The sequence below is a fragment of the Nomascus leucogenys genome, chromosome 8, assembly GCF_006542625.1.
Source record: "Nomascus leucogenys isolate Asia chromosome 8, Asia_NLE_v1, whole genome shotgun sequence".
In the NCBI taxonomy this organism is placed as follows: domain Eukaryota; kingdom Metazoa; phylum Chordata; class Mammalia; order Primates; family Hylobatidae; genus Nomascus; species Nomascus leucogenys.
In genome coordinates, this window is record NC_044388.1 from 72858971 (window position 1) to 72877533 (window position 18563).

Below are 18563 nucleotides of genomic sequence, written 5' to 3' on the forward strand. Positions count from 1 at the left end.
TGGTTTTGAATTTTGAACTAAAATGGACTGAGCACATTAATTACTGTTTGAAAGTAGGTACCAAACACTGGGTTATGTGAGTGAGCAAGCAATCATATCACCGGTTGAACACGTCAAGTGCCGAACACATCAAGGTGTGATACTGTCTTTGGAAGGCTCCTAAACAAATGTGAGCACAATTATTAACACCTTATTCTTCATGAACAGACTGTTAAGCAGCACTAACCAATTTTATATGAAAAAGCTATTTATTTTGGTGAGTTATTCCAAGAGTTGTACACAGCTTTATTTTTTGGAATTGCAATATTAAAGTTGCACTTTGGATTTGATTCTCATGACTTTACTAATACCCACAGAGGTGAGCTAATGGATGGTACATGGAGTAGGGACTGCAGAGACCCCAGTTTTGTCCCCACTCCATCTTCAAATAACTTTGGTCTCTTAGGTCTGTGATACAAAGGCATAAAACAATTCCTATCTTGAAGCCTTGAGAAAAGCTGTTACATATATGCAGATAGTAGCAAGACAGAAAATGCAAAGATGTAAATGTCTTCTGATATCTTGAAATAAAGATAAATTTGAGTTAAACTTGTATAAACAGATTTCTGTTAATGAGAAATTACAACCCTACAAGGTAAGGTCTTTACATTTTAGTTATTAAGCAGAATCAATGCTTAAAGCTATAGTTTATAGTTAGTGGAATGAAAATTTAATCCACATATCAGGATACTATATTAGACTGTCATGCATTAATTTTTTCCTGTATGCCAGGTTTTTTACATATTTGCCATATCAGTTGACCTTTTACAGTAGGAGCACAATTACGTTGTTTTTGACAATGGGGTTAGTATGGTTAAATGTCCTATAAACTTGAAGCTTCCATTTTTGTGGGTCTTAACCTCCACCTGTTGCTTGCTATTGGGTGTATTCAGGCATTGAGAAAAATATAAATTGTGAGGTAAATAATGGTCATGTTTAAACACAGGCCTTATCATTTAGTGAAGCATAAAATCACTGACACTTTACATAAATGCATCCATCTAATGAAAAGACTCAGTACTGAGAAAAACATCCCTTTACTGAAGTGTCAGATGTCAGAGTCTGCTCTACCAAACTGCTCAACTCATAAGTGAATACAACTAAGTAATTTCTGGTCCCCTAAAAATAACCACCCTTTTAATTAAAAGTAATTCTTCAGATAGGTTGGGCTACCAATAATTGTACCTAAACGAAACCGAATGGCGCTTCCTTGTGCTTTTGCTGTGCCATAGGTTACTATGCAGCTAGCACATGTACCTCTTCCAGAAAAATGAGGTCATCCTGGGAGTGACCCAGAGATGCTCTCTAGGGATGTGCCTGTTGATGTTCTTGTTAACTTTCTACTCTTCAGCTGGATTCTTCTTCCTGTCCCCTTTTCACCAATCTCTACTGTGCCTTGAGAGAAGCTGAGAAGAGAAGGGCTCTTCTCATTTGTTATTTTCTCCTGCTTTTAGTATCATCCCACCCGTGGCAGAAGAAAGAGGTTCTTCCCAATTTAACACAAAATAAACTAGTTACTGTTTACAGGTAATGCTCGCTAATGTTTACTGAAACTGAAACCCTATGATACATTCCTTTCCCTTAAATGTGCCACACAGCAGGACTGACAAATGAAATCCATCCTACAAAGAACAGCCCAGGAACAAGCGAGGCTAAGGCCTGCTTTCCTCTCCGGCCCTTACAGTAGCCTGTGGCTGAGGCCGCATTTTTTCCTTCTAGTTCTTTTGGCACGAGTTGTAACCTAATGCAACAAAGGTCTCTCATGAGATGGCTTAAAACTAGCAGTGTCACTAGGCTCTTTAGGTGTTAGAACAGCCAACTCTACAAAAGCACTGGAAGGCACTGAAGGGTGATAGCCTTACTTTTTATATTTGTGCTTCACTATATAAACATTGAAAAGGTATTAATCCTCATTAAGAAAGGATTATCGGCCAGGTCCTGTGGCTCACGCATATAATCCCAGCACTTTGGGAGGTCAAGGTGGACGGATCACCTGAATTCAGGAGTTCGAGACCAGCCTGGCCAACATGGTGAAACCCCGTCTCTACTAAAAATAAAAAAATTAGCCAGGCCTAGTATTGTGCACCTGTAGTCCCAGCTGCTTGGGAGGCTGAGACAGGAGAATCACTTGAACCTGGGAGGCAGAGGCTGCAGTGAGCTGATGTCGTATCACTACAGTCCAGCCTGGGCAACAGAGCAAGACTCCGTCTCAAAAAAAAAAAGACTATCAATCCTTAGCAAACTAACACAAGACACAGGAACAGAAAACCAAATACAGCATGTTCTCACTTACAAGTGGGTGCTAAGTTATAAGAACTTATGAACACAAAGAAAACAACAGACACTGGGGTCTACTTGAGGGGGGAAGGTGGGGTGAGTGGGAGGAGCAGAAAAGATAAACCTTCACATGTACCCCGGAACCTAAAATAAAAGTTAAAAAGGACTAAGTCACAAGTGATTTGGAATGTGAGGTTATCCCTCACCCCCATGCTTTTCTCTGTACTATTTTTCCTCCCTCAGTTTTTTTTTTTTCTGTATACTATGCTTTCTATTATACTTTGATTGGCATGGGCCACCAATCTGTTACTTTTAAGTTCAACTTTTTTTTAACTTTTAAGTTCAGGGGTACACACGCAGGAAGTGCAGGTTTGTTACATACATAAAGGTGTGTCATGGGGGTTTGTTACACAGATTATTTCATCACCCTAAGTATCCATTAGTTATTTTTCCTGATCTCTCCCTCCTCCCACCTTCTGCCCTCTCATAGGCCCCACTGTGTGTTGCTTCCCTCTACGTGTCCACGTGTTCTCATTTAGCTCCCACTTACAAGGGAGAACATGCAGTATTTGGTTTTCTGTTCCTGCATTAGTTTATGAAGGATAATGGCCTCCAGCTCTATCCATGTCCCTGCAAAGGGCATGATCTTGTTCTTTCTTTATGGCTGCACAATTCTTTTTTTAAAAAAGGATGTTTTTAGGAGGAATTGTGTACAGAGACTAACAGATAACCACAGAGGGACCTTTCCAGCCACTGGAAAGACATTCAAGAGGAAGAGGAAATAGGTTGTACAGCAGGTCTGACTACAGGCAGTAAGTTAGGAAAGAAGAAAGGTTTAGATGCAAAGGGAGCGAGGAAGTAAACTGTGGAAGGAGACATGAAGTAGCAGAGTGTCTGCTATTTCACATATTCCTGGTGCAGTCATATATTTACTGTATCAGATTTCCAGAGGGTGTGGCTGTTAGTGTGTGTCTCTACTCCCAGGAGCCCCATGTCTATTAGGATCTACCACAGCTCCACTGGATGTGCCACTTTGTCCATCAAAATGCTCACCATGGATGTGATTCAGCATGAGAGAGGGTGGGCAGAGTGGGGAAATGCAGTGATATCTTCAATCTGAGCCAAGGCTATAGATGTGAAGTGCCCCGGAGAGTCGGGCTCCCAAAGAACTCCTTCCAGCAGCAATGACGACCTGGTTCTGTAAGGGACACAAGACAGAATTCATGGCTCATTCATAACATCTGTTGAGTTCCTACTGTAGTCCAGGCATCGTGCTATGCTCTAGAAATATAAAGATGAATAAGACACTGGCCAGATCCCCTGGCTTGAACTCAAATGCCACTTTCCCTTTGTTTACAGACCGCTTTCTCACATCTGTAGGCTCTGAAAACCGCAGCTATGGACGCTCACCCCAATCCCTATTCTGGCACATAAATCATAAAGGAAAAGTATGGCAGTGCATGCTTAGTTCTGGTACAATGTGGAAAACATATTTTGAATAATAAGGACTTCCCCCAGAAGCTGGCTTTGTCAATGTGTTTAGTGCACCTCCCACCCACCCTGCTGCTTAAAACATTTTAGGACCCATCTTTCAGAATTGCCTTCAAAACCTGCTACAAGTTTTTAAAACATTTTCTTCTTTTTTGAAACAGGGTCTTGCCCTGTTACCCAGGCTGGAGTGCAGTGACGCGATCTCGGCTCACTGCAACTTCTGCTTCCTAGGTTCAAGCGATTCTCATGCCTCAGCCTTCCGAGTAGCGGGGATTACAGGCATGTGCCACCATGTCTGGCTAATTTTTGTATTTTTAGTAGAGACCAGGTCTCGCCATGTTGGCCAGGCTGGTCTCAAACTCCCAACCTCAAGTGATCCACCTGCCTCGGCTTCCCAAAGTGCTGAAATTACAGACGTGAGCCACCATGCCTGGTCTTTAAATATTTTCAGTGGTGGCAAATCTTCATACTCCGAGGTTGGATTTGATTTGTGGAAACTGACAAAAGTTATTCTGAACCAAAGCTGGCACATGAGGTACGGGTGATCAAACTGGCTGGCAGTATTTTGGTCAGAGCAGGGTATGATTTTGAAAACTACTGATGAAATCTAGAAATAACAATAGTTAAAATTTGTTGAAAACTACTGATGAAATCTAGAAATAACAATAGTTAAAATTTGTTCAGGTTTTATCATGGGTCAGACACTATGCTTAGCCCTGTGCTTATCTTATCCCTTAATACCCAGTGTCAATTAATAGGGAAAATCTACACTTAAGAAAACAGAATCAAATGGTAATTTATTCTCTTTCGCAATTTATGGAATTACTCATTTACTAAATTTGCCTGGCCTCCGGCTTCTCTCTGTTTTGTCAGAGTCTAGTCATCTTTCCAGATGCAGCTCCGGGCCCATGATCTCGGCAGGCCCTTCTCTGACTCCACCAGCAGAGACTTCCCCTGCAGTTGCTGTCTGACCTCGTTTGGCTCTTGGTCATCATATACCAACCTGGATGGTCTTGTGGGCCTGCTGTATTTTCCCACCTAGACTACAAGCACCTGGGGCTGGGACCATGTCTCAGGTTTCTTTATCTCACAGGTGCTTGACACAACACTGCTCACTACACACTCAGTTACTGCTCTGCTGAGGCTCCCGAGCTGATGGAAGGCAGCCCCATGAGAAGTTTCAGAAATACAGAGACAGTGAGAGCACTACTTAAGTAGATGCTGGATCCTAATTCTAGTTTGTTATGACTAATTTTATTACTGAATGCTCTTATGCCACAGAAAGGAAGGAATCTTCAGAACATAACTTGTACCCAAATCTCAGAAAAAGGCCACTCTGATCATCCTCTGATTGTCTGATTGTCCATTTTTGAAACATAACATCTGATTTATCTTTACACCCAGAGCGTTCAATGCCCCCAAGCTCAGGTATGTGCTGGAAAAGTGAAGTAATTTTAACACTAACAGGTGAGCAATAATTAGGAAGGTACATTTGCAGTGTTTTACAAAAGGAATAAAATATAAGTTACTTTTAGATAATCTATATATACCACTACTCTCAATTGATGTAAGTTATAGTTGATATATGTATAGTTTTATATAATACATGGGTTCTTCTAATGCCTACTTTTTGAAACGAATAAAATTTTAGATATAAGCCAGGCTTGTGATATAAAGGATCCCTGTGATCAGACCTTCCGAGAATCTTCCTATAAAGTTAATAACCATATTTTTGTTGTGTGGTTAATCCTACATTTTTAGACCTGCCTGTAAATGAGTCACTTAAATTATTGGCCACTAGAGGGCAGTTTCACCGCAATTTTTCCTAATCCTCTTCCTCCTCCCACCTTCTGCCCTGGTCCACAGGAACCTGGTCCACAGCACTTAACAAGTCTTACAGACCTGATTATATATATATAAAAAAAGATATATATATATATAAAAATCTATGAAGGCTTCTGCCTCAACCCACTGTTAAGACTTATTCTTCAGACTACTCATTAGCATTTAATCCTATACTAATTTGCATTGTATTTGACTTTCCATGGAAAATAGGAACTTTCCATGTTCTTATTTTCAAGAACAGGGACTTTGCCTTCTCTTTGTTTTTATTTCTTATAGCCTATACAGTATCATAACCTAAAATAAATGGATGAATGCAATCGGTGGTGTACAGGTATATTTTAAGGTTAAACTTTTTTTTTTTTTTTTTTTTTTTGAGACAGAATCTTGCTCCATCGCCCAGGCTGGAGTGCAGTGGCACCATCTAGGCTCACTGCAACCTCTGCCTCCCAGGTTCAAGTGATTCTCCTGCCTCAGTCTCCCGAATAGCTGAGACTATAGGCATGCGCCACCACGCCCGGCTATTTTTTGTATTTTTAGTAGAGCCGGGGTTTCACCATATTGGCCAGGCTGGTCTCGAACTCCCGACCTCAAGCGATCCACCCACTCAGCTTCCCAAAGTGCTGGGATTACACGTGTGAGCCACTGCGCCCAGCCAAGGTTAAACTTTTTAATCTGCCATATCGAAATTTAAAATGTGTACACTTTTAGATCTAGCAATCCCACTTTTAAGATTCTCACCTGTAGGGATATTTGCTCAATTATAAAAAGCTACAGATAGGTACAAGAATGCTCACTATGGCATTGTCTGTAATAGCCAAAAAAATGGGGGGCCGAGATGGGTGGATCTCTTGAGCCCAGGAGTTCAAGATCAGCCTGGGCAACATAGTGAAACTCTTGTCTCCTAAAAATACAAAAAACTAGCGTGGAATGGTGTCACACACCTGTGGTCTCAGCTACTCAGGAGGCTGAGGTTGGAAGATCACTTGAGTCCAGGAGACAAAGGTTGCAGTGAGCCGAGACCACGCCATTGCACTCCAGCCTAGGTGACAAGAGCCAGACCCTGTCTTAAAAAATATATATATATATATGTGTGTGTGTGTGTGTGTGTGTGTGTGTGTGTGTGTGTCTAAAGTCATAGAAAAACTCTGGGCCAGGTGCAGTGGTGCATGCTTATAATCCCAGCACTTTGGAAGGCAGAGGCAGGCAGATCATTTGCTGCCAAGAGTTTGAGACCAGCCTTGACAACATGGCAAAACCCCATCTCTACAAAAAATTTTTAAAAATTAGCTGGGCCTGGTGGTGGGCACCGGTAATTCCAGCTACTTGGGAGGCTGAGGCAGGAAAATCACTTGAACCTGGGAGGTGGAGGTTGCAGTGAGCTGAATTTGCACCACTGCACTCCAGCATAGGAGACAGAGCAAGGTTCTGTATAAAAATAATACATAAGTAAAGAAAAAACTCTGAAAGTCTGGAAGAAAATAGCAAAATATTAATAATGGTTATTTTCTACGGCAAGGGCCAGCAAACAATTTTGGGGAACGGGCCAGATAATAATACTTTAGGCTTTGTGGGGCATCAGTCTCCAAGGCAACCAGTCAGTTCTGCCATTGCAGCGCGACAGCAGCCACAGGCAGTCCACAGCAGACAAGCCCAGCTATGATCCACTACAACTGTGTGGGCGCTGAAACTGCACCACTGTTTAAACTTCATATGTTACAAAACATTCTGTTTTGATTTCTTTTCAGCCATCTCAACATGAGCTGACATTTTTAGTTCATGGCTTTACAAAATTAGGTGGCAGACAACTTGGCCCCAACCCCTGCTGTAGAGGATAAAATAGGAAAAGTAAAAAGGGAAACTTTCCACCAAGGAAGTGATGGGATTATATGTGAATGTTACTTTCTTCTTGTGTGTTCTTCTCCTTTTCAAATAAAAATAAAATCTGAAATAAACCTAAAAGTGAGACCACCAAATCCCACCCTTAGTACTAACATAAACATCAATGAAGTGCAGTCCTTGGGCTCACCTTTGCCTTGGACCTCACGGTGATCAGAGAGCTCCCAAACCTCGAGCTGGCCTGTAAAACATGCCGTCTGTTAATGGGCTTTGGAGAACATAGTGTAATACTTTATCCATTTAAAATAAGCCAAGGGGCATTGTTTTGGTAATTTTTCTTTCTTCATTCTTTCAAGGGATACTTACTTCAGGAGAAATCAATACATATTGGGCCTGAAGAAAAAAATTGAGGAGAGAGACAATGTTATTACTGTTTGTGTGGCTTTTTAAAATCAATTTTAATTATACCTTTATACCCTCATTTCTACATTTTTTTTTTTTTTTTTTTTGAGAAGGAGTCTTGCTCTGTCGCCCAGGCTGGAGTGCAGTGGTGTGATCTCAGCTCACTGCAACTTCTGCCTCCCAGGTTCAAGCAAGTCTCCCGCCTCAGCCTCACGAGTTGATGGAATTACAGGCGCCCACCACCACACCCGGCTAATTTTTTTGTATTTTTAGTAGAGAGGGGGTTTCGCCATGTTGGCCAGGCTGGTCTCGAACTCCTCACCTCAGGTGATCCACCCACCTCGGCCTCCCAAAGTGCTGGGATTACAGGCATGAGCCACCACACCCAGCCTCATTTCTACATTTCTTGATTAGCCTTACAAATGTGCATGCCCTTTGACCCCAGAAATTTTACTTATAGAAATACAGGTCAGAAAAATAACCAGATGTATAAAAACGTTTATGTGACTATTTACCATATTATTTAAAACAATGAAAATTGGAAATGGCATAATTGACTAACAATAGTTACTTAATGGGTAAATAAACTATGGTTTATCTGTAGATAAAATACTCATCAGCTAGTAAATATCATATTATATAAGAATATCAGAATAGCATAAGAAAATGTTCTCAGTATTGTTAGATAGAAAGAAAAATCAAGTTATGGCCCAGCACAGTGGCTCATACCTACAATCCCAGCACTTTGGGAGGCTGAGGCAGGCGGATCACTGGAGGTCAGGGGTTGGCCAATGTAGTGAAACCCCGTCTCTACTAAAAATACAAAAATTAGCCGGGTATGGTGGTGTGCACCTGTAGTCCCAGCTACTTAGGAAGCTGAGGCAGAAGAATCGCTTGAACCTGGGAGGCGGAGGTTGTACTGAGCCGAGATCATGCCACTGCACTCCAGCCTGAATGACAGAGTGAGACTTCGTTTAAAAAAAAAAAAAGTTACAAAATTATGCACAAATTATGCACAATAGGATCACAATTGTTAGCCAAAATATGCACACACACAGTGTAATACTTAAGGGTAGGCTTTAGAATCAGATCTTGGTTCAAATCCCTGTTGTGCCGTGTCCTTCCTGGCAGTGTAACCTTGAATAAACTTCCTCTCTGATCTTTAATTTTTTTATTTTAAGACAGGGTCTTGGGCGGATCACGAGGTCAGGAGATCGAGACCATCCTGGCTAACACAGTGAAACCCCATCTCTACTAAAAATACAAAAAAATTAGCCAGGTGTGGTGGCGGGTGCCTGTAGTCCCAGCTACTTGGGAGGCTGAGGCAGGAGAATGGCGTGAACCTGGGAGGCAGAGCTTGCAGTGATCCGAGATTGCGCCACTGCACTCCAGCCTGGGCAACAGAGTGAGACTCCATCTCAAAAAACAAAAATAAAAAAAAAAGACAGGGTCTCCCTATGTTGCCCAAGCTGGTCCTGAACTCCTGGACTCAAGGGATCCTCCTGCCTCAGCCTCCCAAAGTGCTGGGATTACAGGTGTAAGCCACCACACTCAGCTGAGATCTTTAATTTTTTTAATCTGTAAATGGGCATAATATTAATTTCTTTTTTTTTTTTTGAGACGGAGTCTTGCTCTGTTGCCCAGGCTGGAGTGCAGTGGCGCGGTCTCGGCTCACTGCAAGCTCCGCCTCCCAGGTTCACGCCATTCTCCTGCCTCAGCCTCCCAAGTAGCTGGGACTACAGGTGCCTGCCACTGTGCCTGGCTAATTTTTGTATTTTTAGTAGAGACAGGGTTTCGCCTTGTTGGCCAGGTTGGTCTCAAACTCCTGACCTCAGGTGATCCACCCGCCTCAGCCTCCCAAAGTGCTGGGATTACAGGCATGAGCCACCACGCCCAGCCAATTTCATAGCTTTTATGGGGATTAAATGATACATAGTTCTTAGCATATGCATACTAAATGCACAATAAATGGTAGTAATTAAATTCATAGGAAAAATACCAGCAGGATCCGCTCTAAAGGTAAACAGGTATTAGCTCTGCAGAGTGGAATTTTAGGTAGATAATTTTAAATTCTCTTTGTACATTTTTGTATTTTCTAAAATTTTCATAGTAAACTTTCACTAATTTTGCAATTTAAAAAATAATTTTAAATTTTTTAAAATAGGTGGGGTACAGTGGCTCATGCCTGTAATCCCAGCACTTTGGGCTGTAATCCCAGCCTGGCCAACATGGTGAAACCCTGTCTCTACTAAAAATACAAAAAATTAGCCGGGCATAGTGGCGTATGCCTGTAGTCCCAGCTATTCGGGAGGCTGAAGCAGGAAAATGGCTTGAACCTGGGAGGAGGAGGTTGCAGTGAGCCGAGACCGTGCCACTGCACTCCAGCCTGGGCAACAGAGCCAGACTCTGTCTCAAAAAAAAAAAAAAAAAAAAAAGTTAAATAATGGCCAAATGTTTTAGGCCCAGGAAATGTAACTTAAGGAAACTCACCCAAAAAAAGAATAAAGAAAGGAATGAAACAAAAAGCAACAGAGAGGACGTTTTAATGAAACTCCAGTGGCTGGCCGGGCATGGTGGCTCATGCCTGTAATCCCAGCACTTTGGGAGGCCTGGTGGAAGGACTGCTTGAGCCCAAGAGTTCAATACCAGCCTGGGCAACATAGTGAGGCCCCATCTCTACAAAAAATAAAAAGATTAGCCAGGTGTGGTGGCACATGCCTGCAGTCCTAGCTACTCGGGAGGCTGAGACAAGAGAATCACCTGAGCCCAGGAGTTTGATGCTGCAGTGGGCCATGATCATACCACTGCACTCCAGCCTGGGCAATGGAACAGGAACCCGTCTCTATTTTAAAAAGAGAAACTCCAATGGCCATGGCCTGTTTTCTTTCTTCTGTGCTGTGGGTGCCTAACCAAGCAGTGGCAGGCCGTGTGACCAGGGACCTACATAACACCAAGTCCAGTGGGACTTTAGCTCTGGGCACAAATGTTGCAGAACTGTAAGAACAGCAGGCAGCTGGGGCCCACAAAACATGGGCAGATGATGGTGTCCTGACCCCAGGATGTATGAATTCAGGTAAGCATTTTATAGTGGACATGAGTTAACAAGGAATCAGCAATTAGTGATCCTTTCCCAATAAGGTACAGAATTTTGTAGAACACTTTACCTTTTCTTCTGGACATGGAGTTATCCATGATTTGCATTTGCCAGTCATGTCACCAAAGGTGGTCTCTTTGCCATTATATACATAAACTCGGCCATCTTCTCCCCCAATCAGTCCAGAGGTTACATCTGCTATCCTCAGGGGGGCTGCCATGATGATTTCATCTGAAAACAATAAAAACCGACAGAAGGAAGTATTTGACTCCTCACTGTCATCTTTTCCTTGTTCCACTACTGGATCCTAACCCAACCTCCTGCAAATATTAGTGTCTCCTTTAGTCTGCTGTGATTTCATCCTGGCAAAGGCAAAGGCTTTTGTTTCCTACTTCATTCTTCAACAGCAATTACTACAGGTGATTCTCATATTACCACCTTCAAGAAGTGCAACTCCCTCTCTGGTCTTGCCTGATTCAAGATCTGTCTAAAGGTCCTTGGGCCACTGGGCTGTCAATTATAAGGGCAGAGCCCAGATGATCCAATTAGGGGACCCACCCACTGGGCAAAGGGACTCAATTCTTGTCAAAGGGTCCTGTTCCTTTCTTACCTAAGCCATCATCATCCAGGTCACTCAAGTGCAGAACGCCACCAAATCGGGAGAAGCGGCGATCTCCGCTGAAGGTGCTGAGCAGCAGAGGCTGCACGTCAGATGTGAGCGTGTACATCCGAGTGGCTCCGCCTTGGTGCAGGGTCACGGTCAGGAATGCCATCTTAGACACGTCATCTGAAATGAACCACAGTTCCTGCTGGCCTCACAAAAATGAAGGCATTACAGAACACGGAATAGCATCCCATCCTCAAGTGACACTGATCACTCGGGATCCTACAGGATGGTTGGTTTCGATGCTGGTCATCTCCAGCAGTCAGGAGGTACAACCAGCTTGGGCACTAAGGCACAATCACCAGACAGCTTCAGTGATTTCCCTTCAGGCAGGTATTCTTTTTTCCAGTCTTATCCCCATAATACAGTCTCCACACAACCACCTTTTTATTTTCTCATATCACAAACTGCCTAGGTCACTCCCATGACTGACACATCCAAATGCAAGTGGACTCTAGATGGAGTCCAAACTCTTCACAAGGCCTTACAGAATCTGACTCCCACTTGGGGATCTAGCGCCATTAACCCTTTCACCCACACTTCACCATAATGAACTTAAACCACAGCCCAATCTATGTCTTAAATTTGGGCCTTTGGACATCATGTGCTCTCTGCCTGGAATAGAGGCATATGCTCCTCGTGCTCCCCTGTCCACATCCCTCTACTGGCTACTCCTGCTCACCCTGCAGAATTTGGCTCAGGTGTCCCCTCCTCTGGGAAGCCTTTCCTAATCTCCCTGGTCTAGAGCAGAGGCCGCTTCCATGTGCTCCCATACATAGTAACACCAAGTCCAGTGGGACTTTAGCTCTGGGCACAAACACTGCAGAACTACAAGAAGTGCAGACAGCTGGGGCCCACAAAACATGGGCAAGCGATTGTGTACTGACCCCAGGACCTCTGAGTTCAGGTAAGCATTTTACAGTGGACATGAGCGGTGCCCAGTGCCTTCTGAATACCCATGGCAGGGCAGCATCGCTCTGCATTCACTTCTGTGTCTCCTGCATCAGGCGTCCATTCCACAAGCAATGGGGTCACATCTCTGTCTCTCTATCCACTGTACCTAGCATGGTGCTTGGTTCTGTACAAGTATTTAATAAAGTGTTTTTTGAATTAATGAATTTTGAACAAACTCAAAGCTAGTTGTTGGAATTTCGCTGTAAACTTTATTATTTGGAACACAGCTTTGATTTCAGAAATATAAACGGCACCTGTGGGTTGGTGGGGCTGGTGGCCCTCTGAGAAGTTTGCCGTACACTGGCGAAGTGTCAGTGCGTGGATACAATCTTACGTCAGCGTCCACTGAGTTTTGTGTGCAAAACTGAGCTAATTTGACCTGTTTTTTCGGACAAACTTGTGCCTTGTTTATGGGAAACTGTCCACTAGAAGCCACTGAGGGCTCAAAGTAGAGTCAGCAACAATAGTCAGATATAACAGCTAGAAAAGAGTAGGAAATAAGAAACAGTATTTTAAAAGCTCAGCAATCTGGAGTTTTCTGACACAGGGTAAACAGCCTGACCTAACACAATGTCTCCTAAGAGAACCATGTGCCAGTACAATAGTTAATATTCAGAGCGAAAGCCCAAAATACCAAGAAAAGTTGAAATGAGAGAAAATCTTCCTTTTTTTTTTAAATTGAGATGGAGTCTCGCTCTGTCGCCCAGGCTGGAGTGCAGTGGCACGATCTTGGCTCACTACAACCTCCGCCTCCAGGGTTCCAGCAATTCTCCTGCCTCAGCCTCCCAAGTAGCTGGGACTACAGGCGTGTGCCACCACGCCCGGCTAATTTTTTGTATTTTTAGTAGAAACGGGGTTTCACTGTGTTAGCCAGGATGGTCTTGATCTCCTGACCTCATGATCCGCCTGCCTCAGTCTCCCAAAAGTGCTGGGATTACAGGTGCAAGCCATCACGCCCGGCTACATTCCCTTTCTTTTCGTGCCTCCTAAAGGAACCATGAGCTCCCTGGAGCGCCCAGAAATACGGTAACACTTCCAGCTCTCTGTCTACTCCCTGCTTCAGTCCTTCCACGGCAAGAGGGTACCTGAGGCTTCTCCCTCTGGCTCTGCCGCCCACAGGATGAACACTGGCCCCACTGCATGTAGAAGAATCTCAGAGAAGTCACCCCAAGGTCTAGCTTTTGGAGCAAGAATTAGAAAGCCTGAATAGGGCTGCCCATTGAGACTGTGTTCTCTAATCCAACTATGTCAGCTCTTCAAAAGTGCATATTTTGATATCCCTCTGAATGATTCATGAATCTATTTCAGAAATGATTTGAAATGCACAAGGATGAGGAAGAATTGTAATTAATCAATACTCCCAAATCTCTAACATGCATCACAGTCTGTTAAAGAAGAGAAGTATATAATTTAAAATAATTTCATCAAAGTGTTTAATTCTTCAGAATTAAAACAGAAGAATCTAGACACTTGGAAATTTCAGTCATTCAAAACACCTCATCTTCTCAATCATGCAAATTAAACAATGGATTATCATACACATTTAGACAAGGAGAAAAAACTCACGGTAATGTTGTAGGCATTTCTGTATTATTTCAGTACTGAAAATAATTTTGAAGAACTTTGCCTTTTAAAAGGGCTACATGCAGAGGCCTTTATGAATTCCCAAATTAAAGAATGCTACTATAACACAGAATTCCTTCTGTAATGCTTATACCTTCTAGTTAACATAGAATTCCTTCTGTAATGCTTAAACCCTCTAATTAAGTACCATTATCTTTTAGACCTCCACATTACCTTCATTTCTGCCACGAGCACTAGTCCCTAGCGTTGTGTTTGGGATACAGGGGTGGTGGGTATTTTTTAAACACGCACACGTGTTTTACTTCTCATGTGGAACTTTTCATCCAGTGGAGGGAGCAGAAAACAAAAGAGCTATTGTGAAACACAGGTGCATCACACCAACTCTACTCTCTTGAAAACCACAGGAAAGAGGATATCATCTTGTAATGTGGTTCATATTTGTGTCTCAGAAAAACTATAAACCTGCCAGGCATGGTGGCTCATGCCTATAATCCCAGCACTTTGGGAGGCTGAGGCAGGAGGATCACTTGAGCTCATGAGTTCAAGACCAGCCTGGGTAATGCAGTCAGACCCCATCACTACAAAAAGTAGGGTGTGGTGGCATGTGCCTGTAGTCTGAGCTACTCAAGAGGCTGAGGTGGGAGGATCGCTTGACCTCAGGAGTTCAAGGTTACAGTGAGCTGTGATCACACCATTGAACTCCAGCCTGGGCAATAGAGCAATACCCTATGGCTTAAAAAGAAAAAGAAAAATTATCCACTATAAGTTAATGTCACCAGCTTTCAGGATTACTGCAAAGTAGTTAAAACTATGAAGATGTCAAGAAGTTCTTTTCTATTTGATCATTATCAAAAGTGTGAAAAATACTCAAAAAAAAAAAAAAAAAAAAGCATAATCCAGGTGTGGTGGCACATGCCTGTGGTCCCAGCTACCTGTGAACCTGAGACTGGAGGATCACTTGAGCCCAGAAGTTCATAGCCAGCCTGGACAACATAGCAAGACTCCATCTATTAAAAAAAAGCATAAAGAAGAAAATGTATATGCTATATATATTTCTTTCTGGAAAGTGAGATAGGTAGGTAGGTAGGTAGGCAGACATCTATAAAGACACATTTTAAACAAAATGGAGATTTTGTGGATTATAAAATTTTAAATCTGATTCTTTTCACACTTAGGCTATTTCTAGCTTTTTACTACTATAAATAACACAGCCATCCCTCAGTATCCACGAGGGATTGGTTCCAGGGCCTCTCACAGATACCAAAATCCACGGATGTTCAAGTCCCTGATATAAAATGGTGTAGTGACTGGGCGCAGTGGCTCATGCCTGTAATCCCAGCACTTTGGGAGGCCAAGGCAGGCGGATCACCTGAGATCAGGAGTTTGAGACCAGCCTGGCCAACATGGTGAAACCCCATCTGTACTAAAAATACAAAAAAAAATAGCTGGTCATGGTGGTGCATGCCTGTAGTCCCAGCTACTCAGGAGACTGAGGCAGGAGAACTGCTTGAACCTAGGAGGCAGAGGCTGCAGTGAGCTTGAGATCACACCACTACACTCCAGCCTGGGCAAGAGAGCTCTGTTTCCAAAAAAAAAAAAAAAAAAAAAGTATATCAAAAATCTCAAATTTAGATTAATCTGTGCCTTACAGCTGTGATTCCCAAACTGCACACTGAAGTGCTTCAGTGAACTCGCAAAGATGCTGTAGATATTTTGATATTTCAAAGATAACAGTGACATCTGACGCCACATGAACTACTAGGTGGAGGCCGGTCACAGTTACGACATGAGAGCCCTGCATTCCTTTCAGTGATGCCACATCTTTGCAAAGCTGCGTATTCAGGGATGGTTGTGATAAAATGCAGGTACTATGCAAAAATTGCTGTGGATTAGGAAATGAGGGAAGTTGTGTCTAACCTGATTCCAAGACTTGAAAAGCTGTACAGTGCCGAGAGAAGCTAAGTGGTTAGGACATAAATGCAGGGCATGTGCCCATGTGGTCACACAGGCACTGCATTTCAAAAGGACCTATGCCTGTCTTCATGTTGTCCTGTTTCTGACTTGAAATTGTCAACAATGTTTTAACAAGGGATCCTGCATTTTTATTTGGAACTGGGCCCCACAAACTGTGTGGGTGAAATACAAGTAAAACACAAGTAAAAATGAGAAAATCTGAACAATGTGGGTGAAATATATCAATAACAATAACCTGATTGTGACATTAATTTATATTTATATATAATATATACAGTTATATATACATTCATATATTATATATACATATAGACACATACATTATATATAATATATACATATTATATACATTTATATATTAGTATACTTTATATACCTGTTATAAATTAGCATATTATATACATACATAAAAGTTATAATTAAACTTATTTTCTATTTTTATTTATTTATTTATTTTTAAATGGGGTCTCACTCTGTTGCCCAGGCTAGAGTGCAGTGGTACGATCATAGCTCACTGCAGCCTTGAACTCCTGGGCTCAAGTGATCTTCCCACCTCAGCCTCCTGAGTAGATGGAACTACATGTGCCCATCACCATGCCTAGCTTTTTTTTTTCTGTAGAGATAGGGTCTCCCTATATTGTCCAGGCTAGCCTCAAATTCTTGGGCTCAAGCAATCTTCCCACCTTAGTCTCCTGAGTAGCTAGGACCAGAGGTGCATGCCACCACATCCAGCTAATTTTTTTTTTGAGATGGAGTCTCACTCTGTCACCCAGGCTGGAGTGCAGTGGTGCAATCTCAGCTCACTGCAAGCTCTGGCTCCGGGGTTCAAGCCATTCTCCTGCCTCAGCCTTCTAAGTAGCTGGGACTACAGGTGCCCACCACCACGCCCAGCTAATTTTTTGTGTTTTTAGTAGAGACGGGATTTCACCATGTTAGCCAGGATGGTCTCGATCACCTAACCTCATGATCCACCTGCCTCAGCCTCCCAAAGTGCTAGGATTACAGGCATAAGCCACCGTGCCTGGCCCAATTTTTAAAATTTTTTGTAGAGACAGGGTCTCACTGTGTTGCCCAGGCTGGTCTTGAACTCTTGGGCTCCAGTGATCCTCCTGCCTTAGCCTCCCAAAGTGCTGCGATTACAGGCATGACCCACCATGCCTGACCTTCTATTTTATATTGTACTTTATCATAGGAAAAAAAATTATCAAGAGAGTAAGGGCACCAAAACCAAGAAAGTTTGAGAAACTCTAATTCACAACACTTGGGCAGAAAGAGTGGTGAAGAAAATAAAGTTAATAATGTGTGTTGCAAGAGCTTAGAAATCATTCCCTAGACTCTGAAAAGCAAAAATGATTCTGTGGCTGACTGCTATGGTTACTACTTGAGACTGTCATTACAGCAATTACTACTGTTACTGCTTGAGACCGTCATTACAAGACTGAACGAAGGAGGATGAACATAGAAATGAAAACTTAAAGCAAAAGAAACTGTTTTAAAGGAAGGGGAACTGAGGAAGAAGAGAGCTCCCTGCTTCTAGTGAGCAAAGGCAGCTGGCTCCCGAGCTTCCACAGCCCTTCCCATTTATTGGTTAGCAAGAGCAGGGAGGAGGAGGTAACGATTGGTCAGCTGCTTAATTGATCACAGGTTCATATTATTATTAACAGGCTTCAGATGTGCCTAATCGCAAGAACCACTGCACTTGTGGCATGACTGCCCTCAGCTTTCCTTCTGGGTGGCAGACGCAGTTTGTCAGTTTGCCAACATTCTGCATTTATGAGAAACAGTTTTGCTGCTTACTCAAATAGCCTCCAGTGGTATACTGAGTTATCATGACCCTCATTCTTTTGGCCTCCAACATGATTCCAAAGCTAAGTCAGCACTTTTTTTTGTTATAATGCTGTGTCTTCAATTTAATGAAAAATTTAGCCATTCCTTTGCCTAATCCACTTTTTTTTTTTTTTTTTTGACTGAGTCTCACTCTGTCACCCAGGCTGGAGTGCAGTGGCGTCATCTTGGCTCACTGCAACCTCTGCCTCCAGGGTTCAAGCAATTGTTGTGGCTCAGGCTCCGGAGTAGCTGGGATTACAGGCGCGTGCCACTATGCCTGGCTAATTTTTGTATTTTTAGTAGAGACGGGGTTTCACCATGTTGGCCAGGCTGGTCTCTAACTCCTGACCTCAACTGATCCACCCACCTCTGCCTCCCAAAGTGCTAGGATTACAGGCGTGAACCACTGCACCCCGCCTGCCTGACCCACTTCTGCTTATTATTCAAATCTTTCCCATATTGCATGAAACAACAATCTTTCTGAAAAACAGTTTGATGATATATAACAAGAGCTTTTATAAAGATTAGAACCACTACTCCAGGAATTCCATCTCCAGGAATCTATCCAAAAAATGA

At 42.8% G+C, this 18563-nt stretch overlaps 1 protein-coding gene across 4 annotated transcripts in view; it reads right to left on the reverse strand.

Moving 5' to 3' along the window:
- Positions 1-18563, reverse strand: part of GPLD1 (glycosylphosphatidylinositol specific phospholipase D1) — a 92749-nt gene that overhangs the window by 18323 nt on the left and 55863 nt on the right. For 2 of the 4 annotated variants that reach the window (XM_030817376.1, XM_003263563.4), the window contains 5 exons: positions 11595-11771; positions 11055-11215; positions 7855-7881; positions 7679-7729; positions 230-3514 (listed from right to left, as the gene is read on the reverse strand). In XM_030817376.1, the coding sequence (XP_030673236.1) occupies positions 3428-3514; positions 7679-7729; positions 7855-7881; positions 11055-11215; positions 11595-11771 (503 nt within the window). In that variant the 3' untranslated portion in view covers positions 230-3427. Of the gene's footprint in view, positions 1-229; positions 3515-7678; positions 7730-7854; positions 7882-11054; positions 11216-11594; positions 11772-18563 lie in introns of those variants that run through there. The other 2 variants (XR_004031376.1, XM_030817378.1) reach the window with 2 other exon arrangements.